The sequence below is a fragment of the Penicillium arizonense genome (assembly GCF_001773325.1).
Source record: "Penicillium arizonense strain CBS 141311 chromosome Unknown PENARI_contig014, whole genome shotgun sequence".
NCBI lineage: Eukaryota > Fungi > Ascomycota > Eurotiomycetes > Eurotiales > Aspergillaceae > Penicillium > Penicillium arizonense.
In genome coordinates, this window is record NW_019173291.1 from 137,559 (window position 1) to 150,149 (window position 12,591).

Below are 12,591 nucleotides of genomic sequence, written 5' to 3' on the forward strand. Positions count from 1 at the left end.
AAATGACAGTAGGAGCTTAAACTGGTATCCAAGGCAGCCTTTTTCGGCAGCCGATTGAGCATGGATATCCAAGTTTACTGCGATGAATTACAATATCCATATCCGAAAGATGATGATCAAGGCGTTCAAAGTGCGAATCAATTAATCGTTATTAAGACAACTGCATGTCAAGGCATGCAAGAAAAAACCTCCAGATCCAGACAAAGTTCCAGAAAAAGAAACCGTAGATAACAGGGGAAGGTGATATACATAATGCCAGGAAAGGCGCTCGTCTCTGTAGACGAGGTCGCAAAGAACAACGAATATCAAGCTATGTGCAAAAGCAATGCTTTTGAGGTTCAGTGAGCGAGAACGCCAGGTGATGGTGTGTCTGTTCGGGGGAGCGAGATGAGACACATGCAAGATGCTGAGGCAATGACAAATACAGCAAATGGGGGGAAGGGGGAAATATTATTCGGTGTAGGGGTGTTCGTCAAACAGATCATAGGGTGACAAAATAAAGACATAAGGATAACAAACATAATGAAACAAAAGAAATGGACATGACCTACCCAGCAATGTACTGGGAAGGACTATATCATAGGAAACTCTAGGGTTTCCTATGATTATTGGGCCATGACGTCGACATAGCGACCCTTCTTCTTGCCGCGGACCGTGTTGCCCTTGCGGGCTGTGGGCGCACCGAGCAGATCATCGATCGAGCTGGCATGAGTCAGGGAGGATGAAGGTCGTGGAGGTGGTCCACTAGAACTACCTGGCGGTGTTGGCACCGCCGCTCCGGTAGACACAGAGCGAGGCAGGGGAGGGGCTGCAAGTCCAGAGATACCTGGGCTTGAAGAGAACGGAGGCGGGGCGGCACTCGAGGAGGAGGGGGGTCTGCTGCCAGCGGCCATCGGAGCACCGTTTGGCGGCATACTGCCCGAGCTAGCGGTCCGACTGGGAGGGGCCGAGCCTCGCGGAGGAGGGGGTGTGGCACGGACTGGGGCGCTGCTGTTGGGATCTTTCTTGTTGACCCATTTCTTCAAGTCCTTGTCGTAGTAGAAGGAGCTCTCCTCGCCAAGTTTGGCCTTGATCGGACCACCAGTTTGGGCTTCCTCCTTTTTGCCGCCGCCGAACCAACCGCCGAACCATCCCTTCTTGCCGGACTGCTGGGCAGCATCTCGTTTAGCTGTAGGATTGGGGTTAGCGAGAGTCAACAATTGGGATTGAAGATACATACCATCTTCCTCCGCTGCCTTCTGGAAAGCTTCATTTGCCTTGCGATCATTCTCCGCCTTCTGCATAGCTGCTGCCCGCGCAGCGAGATCATCGTCATCGTCATCGTCCATGAATGCTTTCTGCTTTGGCTGTTCCCCAGGAGCCATCTGGTCCTCCGTCTGGAGAGAGCTCATGTCCATGGGACCACCCAGCGGCTCATAGGATGAACTTGCAACGGGGGGTGCGTAAGGTGACTCTGAGTCTGGCATACCAGGAGGCCCTTGGTAGTAGGGGGATTCACTGGCCGAACCACCTGCATGACCTGGGGGCTGATAGAATAGGCCATTTACCACGGGTTGGGTGACTGGAGCAGCCTCAGCAGGGGACAAAGCCTCCTCCACCGGAGCGAGAGGAACGTAGGACGACTGAGGCGGGGTCGGCTGATATCCAGACATATTTGGGGATACATATACAGGCCCTTGAGACATCTGCGAATCAAGCGATGGCGAGAATTCCTGGGAGGTTCGACGTCCCGCAGGCGGGAAATAGGGATTCGATCGTTGCGAGTCCATCGAAGACCGACCTTTGAATTGCTCCGGCGATGCGTTGGGGGCATATTGACTCTGACTGGACGGGTGATACTTCGAGCCGCCACCCGTAGGAATAGGCTGGGCGCCTGCTCCGGGATAGGAGCCGTAGATGTCAGACACAGATGGGGAACGGCTGATGGTGGGTGTTCCAGCCACGTTGGCAAATGGCCCGAAATCCGTTGCTTCGCCGGCCTTTCCAGATCCAGTCGAGGCAGCATCACTTTCATCACCTGCAACAAAGCTATTGAAACGTGCCCACATGGACCCAGACACCTTTTCCATGCTGGGTCTAGAGATCCAGGAACCATTGTCACTGCTAGTTTGACGGAGGCGCATGGATAGCTCTTCCACCTCCGCGTAGAGACGGTTATGATGGTATGGGGAGGGCCTGGTGGTTGCCTTCAACGCTGCTGCGACTGCATCACAGTAGCTCTGAGCCTCAGAGTTACGGCCCCGATCGACGAGACATCTGGCATTCAGCATCTTGAATGCCAATAGATGTGGGAAACTCGCTAGAGGAGAGTTGCTAAGAACGGAGGTAGCATACTCGTATGCCTCGGTCAGCAAGATAGCATCTTCATCCATAAGGGACGAGGCACAACGCTGGTGATCAGCGCCAAGCAGAACGATGTTTGCTTGAGGGTCATCCGGTCCACCAAACACCGCAGCCCGCGAGAAGATGAAACAAACATGAGCGGCTTCTGTTCGTCCATAAGATGTAAGCAGACGACCAAGGGCAAGGAGAGCTTGATGGTCCTCGGAGCTGCGGTTGCTCAGCACCAATCCCAGAGTATCCTTCCACTTGTCCAAACCCTCCAGGACATTCTTGGTAGAGCTATGACCATCGGCTTTGCTGATCAACTGCAGGCCTGCCCGGGCAGATGGAGGCACCAGCTCGTCGATGCTTTCTTCAATGTTGCCAGCGAAGATCTCGTACAGGGCCGCCAGTGATTCGGTGTTGCCGGCTTTGGACCTAACCTCCCGCCGGACAAACTCCTGCGTGACCTGTTTCCAGATCGACTTGTCCATAGTGGATGCAATGATCATCGCATGACCCCATAAACGGCGATCAACTGCGCCCCAGACGGCCTTTTCCCGGTCACCAGCAATCAAGCTGGAGCGAAGCTCTTCCAAGGACTGAGAGTCAACAGCATCAGGCTGCGAGGAAAGTTCCATGGGTGAAAAGCCAGCCGAAGCAGCAAAGGCACTACCATATGACCCATCGGCTTCAGGGGCCGCCAAGTGAGGGAAAATAGCCTGGCGGAGAGACCTTTGAACCTCCGCAGAACCTTCCAGATTACCGTCATTCTCGACCAGAAGCCTGACGACCTTCCAGAGCAGGATCCTTTCCTCGTGACGCTTGTGTGTATCGGAATGAACCTGATCGTGAGTCGGGACACCTAGGTTTTCGAAGGCCGCAATCTTGCTAGAAAGCCAGGCAACCAAATCCTTCTTCTTGGACTTTGCCTTCAGAGGTCCAGGGTGCTGAACAATAGTGTCGGTAGAAGGAAGGAATTCATTCAGCTGGGAGGTCTTGATTTCTCCGGGGCTGGGTTTGATCATTGGTGCCACCTGGCCAGCAGAGTAACGGGGAATGTGCTTGGGAAAAGAAGATAACACGGAGCCACCAAAGCCAAATTTGAAGATTGGAGCACCTTTCCACCGCTCCAAAGAATCGTGTTCCTGCCCGTCTATGGGAGCAATGAACTCAAGGTGCTGAGTCACAGCGCGGGTCTGCGAAGGTGCTTGCACAGCAGCATATGGATTCACAGTTTTAGTTGGTGAACCAGATCCATGCACAGAAGCGGGGCGTGGAAGTGTATCAATGGTTTGTACGGAAGAACGCGGGCTTAGCATAGCCCGGCCCGGTGACTGCGTCTGAGACCTATGAAGAGGACCTGGCTGGAAGTCACTGGGTGGCGGAGAGGTCTGCGTGGTCATAGCAGGTGGAGCAGGTGTATAGTTTGTAGGGGGGGCTATGCGTTGGGCGAATTCATTGATGTACTCCTGTGGAGCATAGCGACTTTGCGGGGGAGACGCTTGAACAGATGACCCTGCACTTTCCCTGCGAGCTACACCGGCAGGTCCACTCATGTACTGGGGAACACTAGGAGGCACATTCCCGAACCCAGAACTTTGAGGCCGTGGCGGCGAAAGATTGATTGCGGGCTCCAATGACGGGGGCTTCTGTGATGGGTCGGGAACGTATGATACCTTTTCATGGTGTGCGAGAGGACTTGAAGTTCGTGGTTGGAAGGGCAGACCATGTCCAGGAACATTCAATGGCTGAGAGGCGTAACGATTGCGAGCGGAAGAGCTGGGAGGAGGCGCAGGGGAGTATCGCGGCAGCGAGGGTGGTTTCGATGGCGCTTGCAGGCCGGCTGGCTGAGGCGAATACCGCGACGCAGGAGGAGGACCGGCAGGAGCACTTGAGGCCAAGCTGGCATACGGATCCAGCTGTTCGGGGGGTTGGAGGGAAGCTTGCATTGGGGTAGCGATAGGCTGCGGGACAGGCTGTGGGACTGCGGGTGCAGAAGGGACGTACTGGGACGGCGGGGGAAGAGATGGGCCAGTCGTTGGAGCCACCTGCGGGTTAGGAGTATACCTCCCAGAGCTGGCAGGCCTAGTCCTCGGTGGTGCCAATGGGAGCTCCTCATAGAAATTTTTCGGAGCCGGTGGAGGAGCCGCGGCGGCGGGCGGAGCAGCTGTCGGCGGGAAAGTAGTTGCTGCTGGCATCGGCATACCAGGAGCAGCCGGCGGCGGAGGCGGAGGCATGCTGGTCACAGTTGGAGGAACAGGTCGATGAGTGACAACGGGCTTTCGAGGTCGAGAGATGTCGTCTGGGAGGTCGTAGGGAGACTTGTAACCCTCCTTTGATCGTTCAGCAAAACTCTCTCCTCTGGTTGTCACTGGGTTCTGGGGCTGCTGGGAGAAATATGACGGCATAGCCGTACTATTTGGTGGTGCAGTCCCAGGCATTCCTTGCAAAAGATCCGCTGTAGATGGTTGATGAGGCGTATATACGCCAGGCACAGGCCTTGGTTGAGAATAGGTATGAGGAGTCTGGAACGGACTGTTTAAGCCAGCCGGAACTCCATTGCTGACCGGTGGAATTGGAATTTGTTCCGTGGGTGCTTCAGAGACAGGCGGAATAGAATCGTTTTCGAGCAGTATATCGTCATCATCTAATGCCGCCTCCCAACGAGCTGCCAGATCATCATCTGGTGAATCACCCAACTCGGCTTCCCACCTGGCGGCTAGCTCTTCCTCCGAAGGTTCGGCTGGGGCTGGCGGTTCAGACGATGCAGCCTTAATAATGTCATCAAACTGAGCGGCTGCTGAGGCGTCGCTGGCTGGAGAGTCAATATCGAATCCGACCGACTCCAGCACCTGGGGCGTGCTCTTCCTGGTTAGATGAGGGTCGTCCTGGGAGGTTCCCTGGAGACTTCCTAGAAGACTTTCCTGAGGGGTTTGTTGGAAGTTTTGTTGGAGGTTCTCTTCCAAGTTCTCTTGGAAGCTTTCCTGGGTGTTTCCTTGGAGCGTTTTTTGGGAGTTCTCTTGAGACCTCAAAGAACCAAAGAAATCCTCTCCGTCGCCATCATTCGAAAACACGTCCGCAATTGGTTTGTCTACCTGCACGGGTTCAGGTGAGACTGGCGATTGATCCAATAACGGAAGGCCTTCCTCAAACCTCGACTCTGCCTGCGGAGGAGAGAAGATTGGCTTTGTCTGAGTGTTGAGTTGGTTAAAGAAACTATCGTCCTCGGAGTCAACATCGCGGCTCATGTCCTGGGCCCACGGACTTTGAGTATCAGTGGGAGTCTCTGGGTTGGCTGCCTGTTGAGACAAATGGGTGTCATTGGGGGCAGAGGTTGGGTGGTCGACAGTCTCGGATGGAATGCTGGTTTGCGGATTCTCGGACAATGGCAGGTTTTCGGTGGTGGGCAAGACGTCGTCACTCGCCTCAAATGTGGGCTCAGGAACTACGGTCTGCTCGTGGGTTCGAATTACAGGGTCCGCAACAAAGGCCGGTTCATGACAATCTTCACGTTGAGCGGCGATCGCAGGCTCAGAACTCGGAAGAGGGATTTCAGTCGAAGGAGCGACCCCGGACAACACATTACCGTTGTCCGCCTCCATCAAGCCCCAGGGATCCTCGGATGCCGCATTAGGCGCTTCGTTTGGTGGTGGAATTTCCTCCAGGGAGGTCTCCTCTTTGTTGTCATTACTTTCAGCAGACACCGACTCAGGGACAAACTCGGCAGTTTCCTTATTCGTAGAAGGGGTTGCCTCTCTCATGAAGGCTGATTCCGAAAAAGTTTCCGCTTCAGCTGCAACAGGGGTTACGGTATCCGATGATTGTGTTTCGATGGGAGGAACATCCGAAGATGGGGCCGCGTCCGCCCCTGGTGACATGGTGTTCACCAGGCCATCCACGCTTGTGTATTGAGGCTGTGCGGTGCCTATCTCATCCGACGTATCCCAAGCAGAGAAGTCTTCGTCGCTTTGTGGCGATTTCGCGTCGGTCAGAGCCGTCTCTTTCGAATCGTGCGCAATGGCTAAGCCATCCTCGGGCAAGGCGTTCGCATAAGTGCCTTGACTGTCCTCGGGCAATAACGCCGGATTCCACGAGTCCGTGTCGTTTTCGGGGGGTTGGAGCGCCATGTTAGCGGCGTGGTACTCGATTGCCAACGTGACTGGAGATGGGTCGCAGTCCGGAGGGATCAACCTGACACGTCTCCAATGACGCCTCAGGAGATCAACAATCGTAGCAGAATCGAGGACTCAGGGAGACATTAAATGTTATAAATATAAACAGAACAAAGTCAAAGAAAGCAAGTAGTCATCAGTTGGCAACAAAAAACCAAGCAATGATATGCGACGACCTAACCTTGGATCCTGTCGGGGGTGATGGTGCTGAGTCAGCTTCCAGGTCGCCCGATTAGGCAAAATCCAAACCTCTCGGGGGAATAGATGTTCCATCTCCGCGATAATACCTCTTAAAGTGACTCCCGACCCTCGTTCAGTTATTCGTTCTAATACTTGTTCCTATACTTATTCAATCGCTTATTTGATTACTCGTTTAAGTGCTCGTTGGAGCTATCCTATAATTGGTTTATAAATTACTTAAAAAATTGTCCAACGTAAGAGAACTACGGAGTAGGTTACTTGCATATATATGTGTATCACCCTATCTGCCAGGACCGTTAGGCCCACTGGGGTTACCTATTACATACAAATACTTCAAAATGTCTATCCTATGTCCCCCAATACCATAGATAGAAAGGAAGCACATCATATTACATAAATATATAATATATAGCCAAATGCTAAGATCCGTCAATATAATATTATTTCTATACTTGCAGACAGTTGATCTCGGAAGATCATTTAATCCGCTTTATGCCCACCTTAAACAGTGATTATGTCATCAATGACATAACGGATTATGCGCTCATGTGATTGCGTGGCCCCGACAAGGCAGTCACGAACATTTATTTGTCTTTGTATATGTTCTTTGATTCTGGCTTCATTTATCGCCAACTGGCGCTCCTTTGACATCATCCTCACACTCGTTCACCATGCTCCAGACCAACTATTAACCAATGCCGTGACTTGAGATGAACATTCCTTTGATGCGAGGGCCAGCACAACGCTACATTCAGCCACCGATCAATTAGCTTCGATTTCACAACCCTTCCGACAATGCCTTCGTCAGCCGACTATCTACATCCTTCGGAACCCGCGCCAGACGACTTCTCAGACTCGGACGATGATTTGGATTTGGAGGAGCTTGACCCGGGCACAGCACAACCTCATACATCCCGCGAGTCTCGAGACTATACTGGCCGCAAACGAAGTTATGGACCAGGTATTGCACTGCGGAACTTGCGTGTCGGGGTGGGAAGCCGGTGGAGACGCAGCGCGTCTGGGCAGGGAGATTTTGAGGACGACACGGACGCCTTGCTAGAGAACCGGGAAGAGGAGGGCTTAAGGGGCTCACATGCGAGCTCGAGGAATCTAGCAGAAGATGATGCACCCCTTTTGGACCGGAGAAGCTCAACCCGTATCTTCAATGACGACGAACCCCCCAAGAAGGGCGGCTTCCTGGGCTTCTCCGGATTTAAGACACCTGGCTTCCTTCAGGGAAAATCCGTTAAGCTTGGATCGAACACGAACGACTTGTCAAATCAACCTCCCCGTGAAGTGCTTGTCGGGCAATACCAAGCTGCCAAATACCCCGCAAACGTCGTCTCCAACGCCAAATATACCCCCTGGAGTTTCCTACCACGAACCCTCTACAACGAATTCTCCTTCTTCTTTAACATATATTTCCTCCTAGTGGCCTTGTCTCAGGTTATTCCAGTGCTACGAATTGGTTATATGTCTTCTTATATTGCTCCTTTGGCCTTTGTGGTGTCAATATCACTGGGTAAAGAGGCACTTGATGACATTGGACGGCGTCGAAGAGATGCCGAGGCTAATGCCGAAGAATATTGCACCGTTTCGCTAGGGAGATCCAACCCAATGGAAGTCACAAAAAAGTCTCGTGACCTGAAAGTTGGCGATGTACTTAAAGTTCGGAAGAACCAACGCTTGCCTGCCGATGTGGTGATTCTGAAGAGCGTCTCGAATGACTCTGGTACTCCGCGCCAATCTCTATCAGCAGAACCCATGCCCGAAGCGTCTACGGACTTGCTTGAATCTGACCAGGGGCCATCTGAGCCAGCCCCCAATGCTGCGGACAACTCGTCTACTGGTGATACTTTTATCCGTACAGATCAGTTGGATGGTGAAACCGATTGGAAGCTTCGTCTACCTTCCGTTCTGTCCCAATCACTACCTTTGAGCGACTTCTCTCGTTTGCAAATCACGGCTAGCGCTCCCGACAAGAGGGTTAACGAATTCGTTGGTACCATCGAGTTGGGCTCACCCACTGGCTTTTACGATGCTCATGTCGATAAGTCATCTGGCCCCCAACCAAACGACGGAAGGACGCCTGGCGAGGGTCAATCCGTCCCTTCAGCGCCTTTGACTATTGACAACACTGCTTGGGCTAATACCGTTCTTGCTTCCAACACCACTACCTACGCTGTGATTATCTACACGGGATCACAAACCCGCGCCGCCCTATCAACTTCTGCTTCCCGTTCGAAGGTCGGTTTGTTAGAATACGAGATCAACAACCTCACCAAGATCCTTTGCGTCCTCACACTCACACTTTCTATCGTTCTTGTCGGCCTGGAAGGTTTCCAGCCTACAAACGACAAGAAATGGTATGTCGCTATCATGATATATCTCATCCTCTTCTCAACTATCATTCCCATGAGCTTGCGAGTCAACTTGGATATGGCCAAGTCGGTTTACGGGCGATTTATCCAAAAGGACAAAGACATCCCGGGTACAGTGGTCCGTACCAGCACAATCCCCGAGGATTTAGGGAGAATTGAATACCTCCTCTCTGATAAAACGGGAACGTTGACGCAAAATGAGATGGAGCTGAAGAAAATACACGTCGGCACTGTATCATACGCCAATGAGGCCATGGATGAAGTGGCTTCATTTGTTCGTCAAAGCTTTGCCGGCAATGGCTTGACTACCCCGTCAACGCCGTATGGAACTCAAACAGGCCAGGCCACGGCTCCGCGCACAAGGCGGGAGATCGGCTCCCGCGTGCGGGATATCATTCTAGCCCTTGCTCTCTGTCACAACGTCACACCAACCACCGAGGAGGAAGATGGCCAGAAAGTAACAAGTTACCAAGCGTCGTCGCCGGATGAAATTGCCATCGTCCGGTACACCGAAGAGGTTGGACTCAAATTGTCCTATCGAGACAGACAAAGTATTGTCCTGGAATCTACCGACTCCAAGCAAGTCGTCGTTCGCGTTCGCATTCTGGACATCTTCCCGTTCACTTCTGACAGCAAGCGGATGGGTATTATCGTGCAATTTCAGCAAGATAACAGAGTGCTTGAGACACCCGGTCAAGACGACAGCGAGATCTGGTTTTATCAAAAGGGTGCAGACACTGTTATGTCGGCTATTGTGGCGACAAATGACTGGCTGGATGAAGAGACGGCAAACATGGCTCGAGAAGGTCTGCGAACTCTGGTTGTAGGACGCAAGCGTCTTTCGTCGCAGCAGTACCAAGACTTCTCTGCCAAGTATAGACAGGCATCACTGTCTCTACAAGGACGAGATGCGGGAATGGCCGAAGTCGTGAGTGAATATCTTGAGCAAGACTTGGAGCTTTCCGGAGTGACGGGTGTGGAGGATCGGCTTCAGCGCGATGTCAAGTCCTCCCTTGAGCTTATGCGCAATGCAGGCATCAAGATTTGGATGTTGACAGGTGACAAAGTTGAAACCGCTCGATGTGTTGCTATTTCAGCGAAGCTGGTTTCCCGAGGCCAATACATCCACACCGTGACCAAAGTTGCGGACAAATCAACTGCCCAGGAAGTCCTTGATTTTTTGCGCAACAAGACTGACTGCTGCCTATTGATCGATGGCGAGTCTCTTACTCTCATGCTTGGACAATTCCGAACAGCGTTCATTTCCGTTGCGGTGCTACTTCCTGCTGTGATCGCATGCCGATGCTCTCCCACTCAAAAGGCCGAGATTGCGGAGTTGATCCGCCAACACACTAAGAAACGTGTCTGCTGCATCGGCGATGGTGGCAATGATGTCTCCATGATTCAAGCTGCCGACGTGGGCATTGGTATTGTGGGTAAAGAAGGCCGCCAGGCATCTCTTGCCGCTGATTTCAGTATCACCCAGTTCCACCATATCACCAAGCTCCTCGTATGGCATGGCCGCAACTCATACAAGCGGTCTGCGAAGCTAGCACAATTCATCATGCATCGTGGTTTGATCATCAGTGTCTGCCAGACCATGTACAGCATTGCGAGTCACTTTGATCCCAAGGGTCTCTTCATCAATTGGCTCATGGTCGGCTACGCAACCGTCTACACCAATGCGCCGGTCTTCTCTCTCGCCTTCGATCGCGATGTGGACGAGCGTCTTGCCAATCTTTACCCCGAATTGTACAAAGAGTTGAAGACGGGCAAAAGCTTGAGCTACCGCTCGTTCTTTGGCTGGGTTATGATCTCAGTCTACCAGGGTGCAGTCATCCAAGGACTTTCACAGATCCTCTTGGACACTATCACTGGCCCACAGCTTATCAGTATTTCCTTCACTGCCCTGGTACTCAATGAGCTGGGCATGGTTGCTATCGCAGTCACAACCTGGCACCCGGTCATGATCTTCTGTCTGGTTGGCACATTACTTGTATACGCGGGTAGTGTCCCATTCCTAGGCGAGTACTTTGACCTCAGCTACGTGATCACTCTCGATTGGTTATGGCGTGTCGTTGCCGTACTAGCCGTCGCCTTGGTCCCAGTCTGGGCCGGTAAAATGATCAAGCAGTCATGGCACCCGCCAAGTTACCGGAAGGTCCGTGGATAAACCGAAGGATAGAGAATACTCGGTTTTCTTCCCTGGCTTAGACTTTGTTTTCTTTTTGTTACCTTCGCTGCCACTGATTTCTATTTGGCTTGTATATTATCTTGAGCATCATATCTTGGAAGTGCATCTAGCGTTGCTTACCATCCTATCTTAATAGTCAATCTACTCTAGTTGACATAAGCATATCTGGCTACCTAAAAAGACGACTCACAGTCCAATGGAGGAATATTATTCTTGTGATATAATACCCCATGGCGGTTGCTGCTGTCAATAATCAAGCTCGTCTAGGGAGGAGGGTTTCGGTTAAGATCGAAGCAAGCGAAGAAAAAACTAAAAGGAAGAACCAACATACTCAAGAAATAAATCACAGTTTTGCCAACATAGCAGATAGACAACCATAAGCCATGACCAGAGACGAGATATACCCTACCTCTTCCGCGGCCCTTCAGCCTCAAAGAAAAGAACACACCCAACAATCCAGGTCTCAACCCTCATAAACTCCTTTTCTAAAGCCTGCCTAATCTCGACCTCTCCATCATGAAGATTGCAAAAAACACCCCCAGAATTCAAATACTTCATAAGAAACCTCCCGAAAAGATTATACCTAACCCCCTTCCCAAGAACCGTAGACCCATAAACCACACCGCCTGGCGCAAGGATTTCCCCCAGCTTCTTAAACAACCTCATTTTCTCCTGCACAGTCCCAGGTAAACAATGCAACAGGAAGAAAAGTGAAATCGAATCAAAGACACCAGTCAAGGGCAACGGGCCCATAACATCCGCCTGTACAATATGCACATTCCCAGCCCTATCCCCTCTATCAAGCCGATTCGCAGCATGCGCCAGAGACTTTGGATTCAGATCCAACAGGGTGATTTGTGTTTCGGGGGATGGAGCACTGTTGACCAGGTAGTACCCTGTTCCAGGCCCGATATCTAGATGGCGGGTTCGGAGGTTGCGTTTGTAGAAGGGGAGGAGGGTGGATTCTGTTGGGCATGACCAGGCGTGTTTGTTGCATACTCCTAGCACCCAGAGGTCGTATAGAGGGAGGAACCATTTGTAGACTGTTGTGCCCTGTTTTAGGGACGTTGGCATTTTGGGTTGAGGGTTAGATGGATACGACGGAGATGGAGATTGTGGAAGGGGGTGTGGCTTGGTGGTTATTTCTTTCGATCCTGTACTCCCCTGTAGAATGATATTTCTTTCATGCATTGTAAATCTATTTCTGATATATCAGATGGGTGTGGGGCGGATAGGGATTGATGGTTGACCTTGCATGGACTACTAGGTGAGGGGTATGCTGCGATATCGGATAACCAAGTGAGATGAGATGCAAGGC

At 51.9% G+C, this 12,591-nt stretch overlaps 2 protein-coding genes across 2 annotated transcripts; one reads left to right on the forward strand and one right to left on the reverse strand.

The window, feature by feature from the left end:
• Positions 1-605: 605 nt before the first annotated feature.
• On the reverse strand, positions 606-6,452 carry sec16 (COPII coat assembly protein SEC16; the record flags this gene model as incomplete). The annotated part of the gene is made up of 2 exons (XM_022633396.1): positions 606-1,168; positions 1,220-6,452. The coding sequence occupies 2 exons, from the start codon at positions 6,450-6,452 to the stop codon at positions 606-608; spliced, it is 5,796 nt and encodes a 1,931-aa protein (XP_022486713.1).
• A 1,041-nt stretch (positions 6,453-7,493) lies between these two features.
• Positions 7,494-11,252, forward strand: PENARI_c014G09031 (aminophospholipid-translocating P4-type ATPase NEO1; the record flags this gene model as incomplete). Its single annotated transcript, XM_022633583.1, has 1 exon — positions 7,494-11,252. One exon carries the CDS (start codon positions 7,494-7,496, stop codon positions 11,250-11,252), a length of 3,759 nt encoding a protein of 1,252 aa, XP_022486627.1.
• Positions 11,253-12,591: the final 1,339 nt, after the last annotated feature.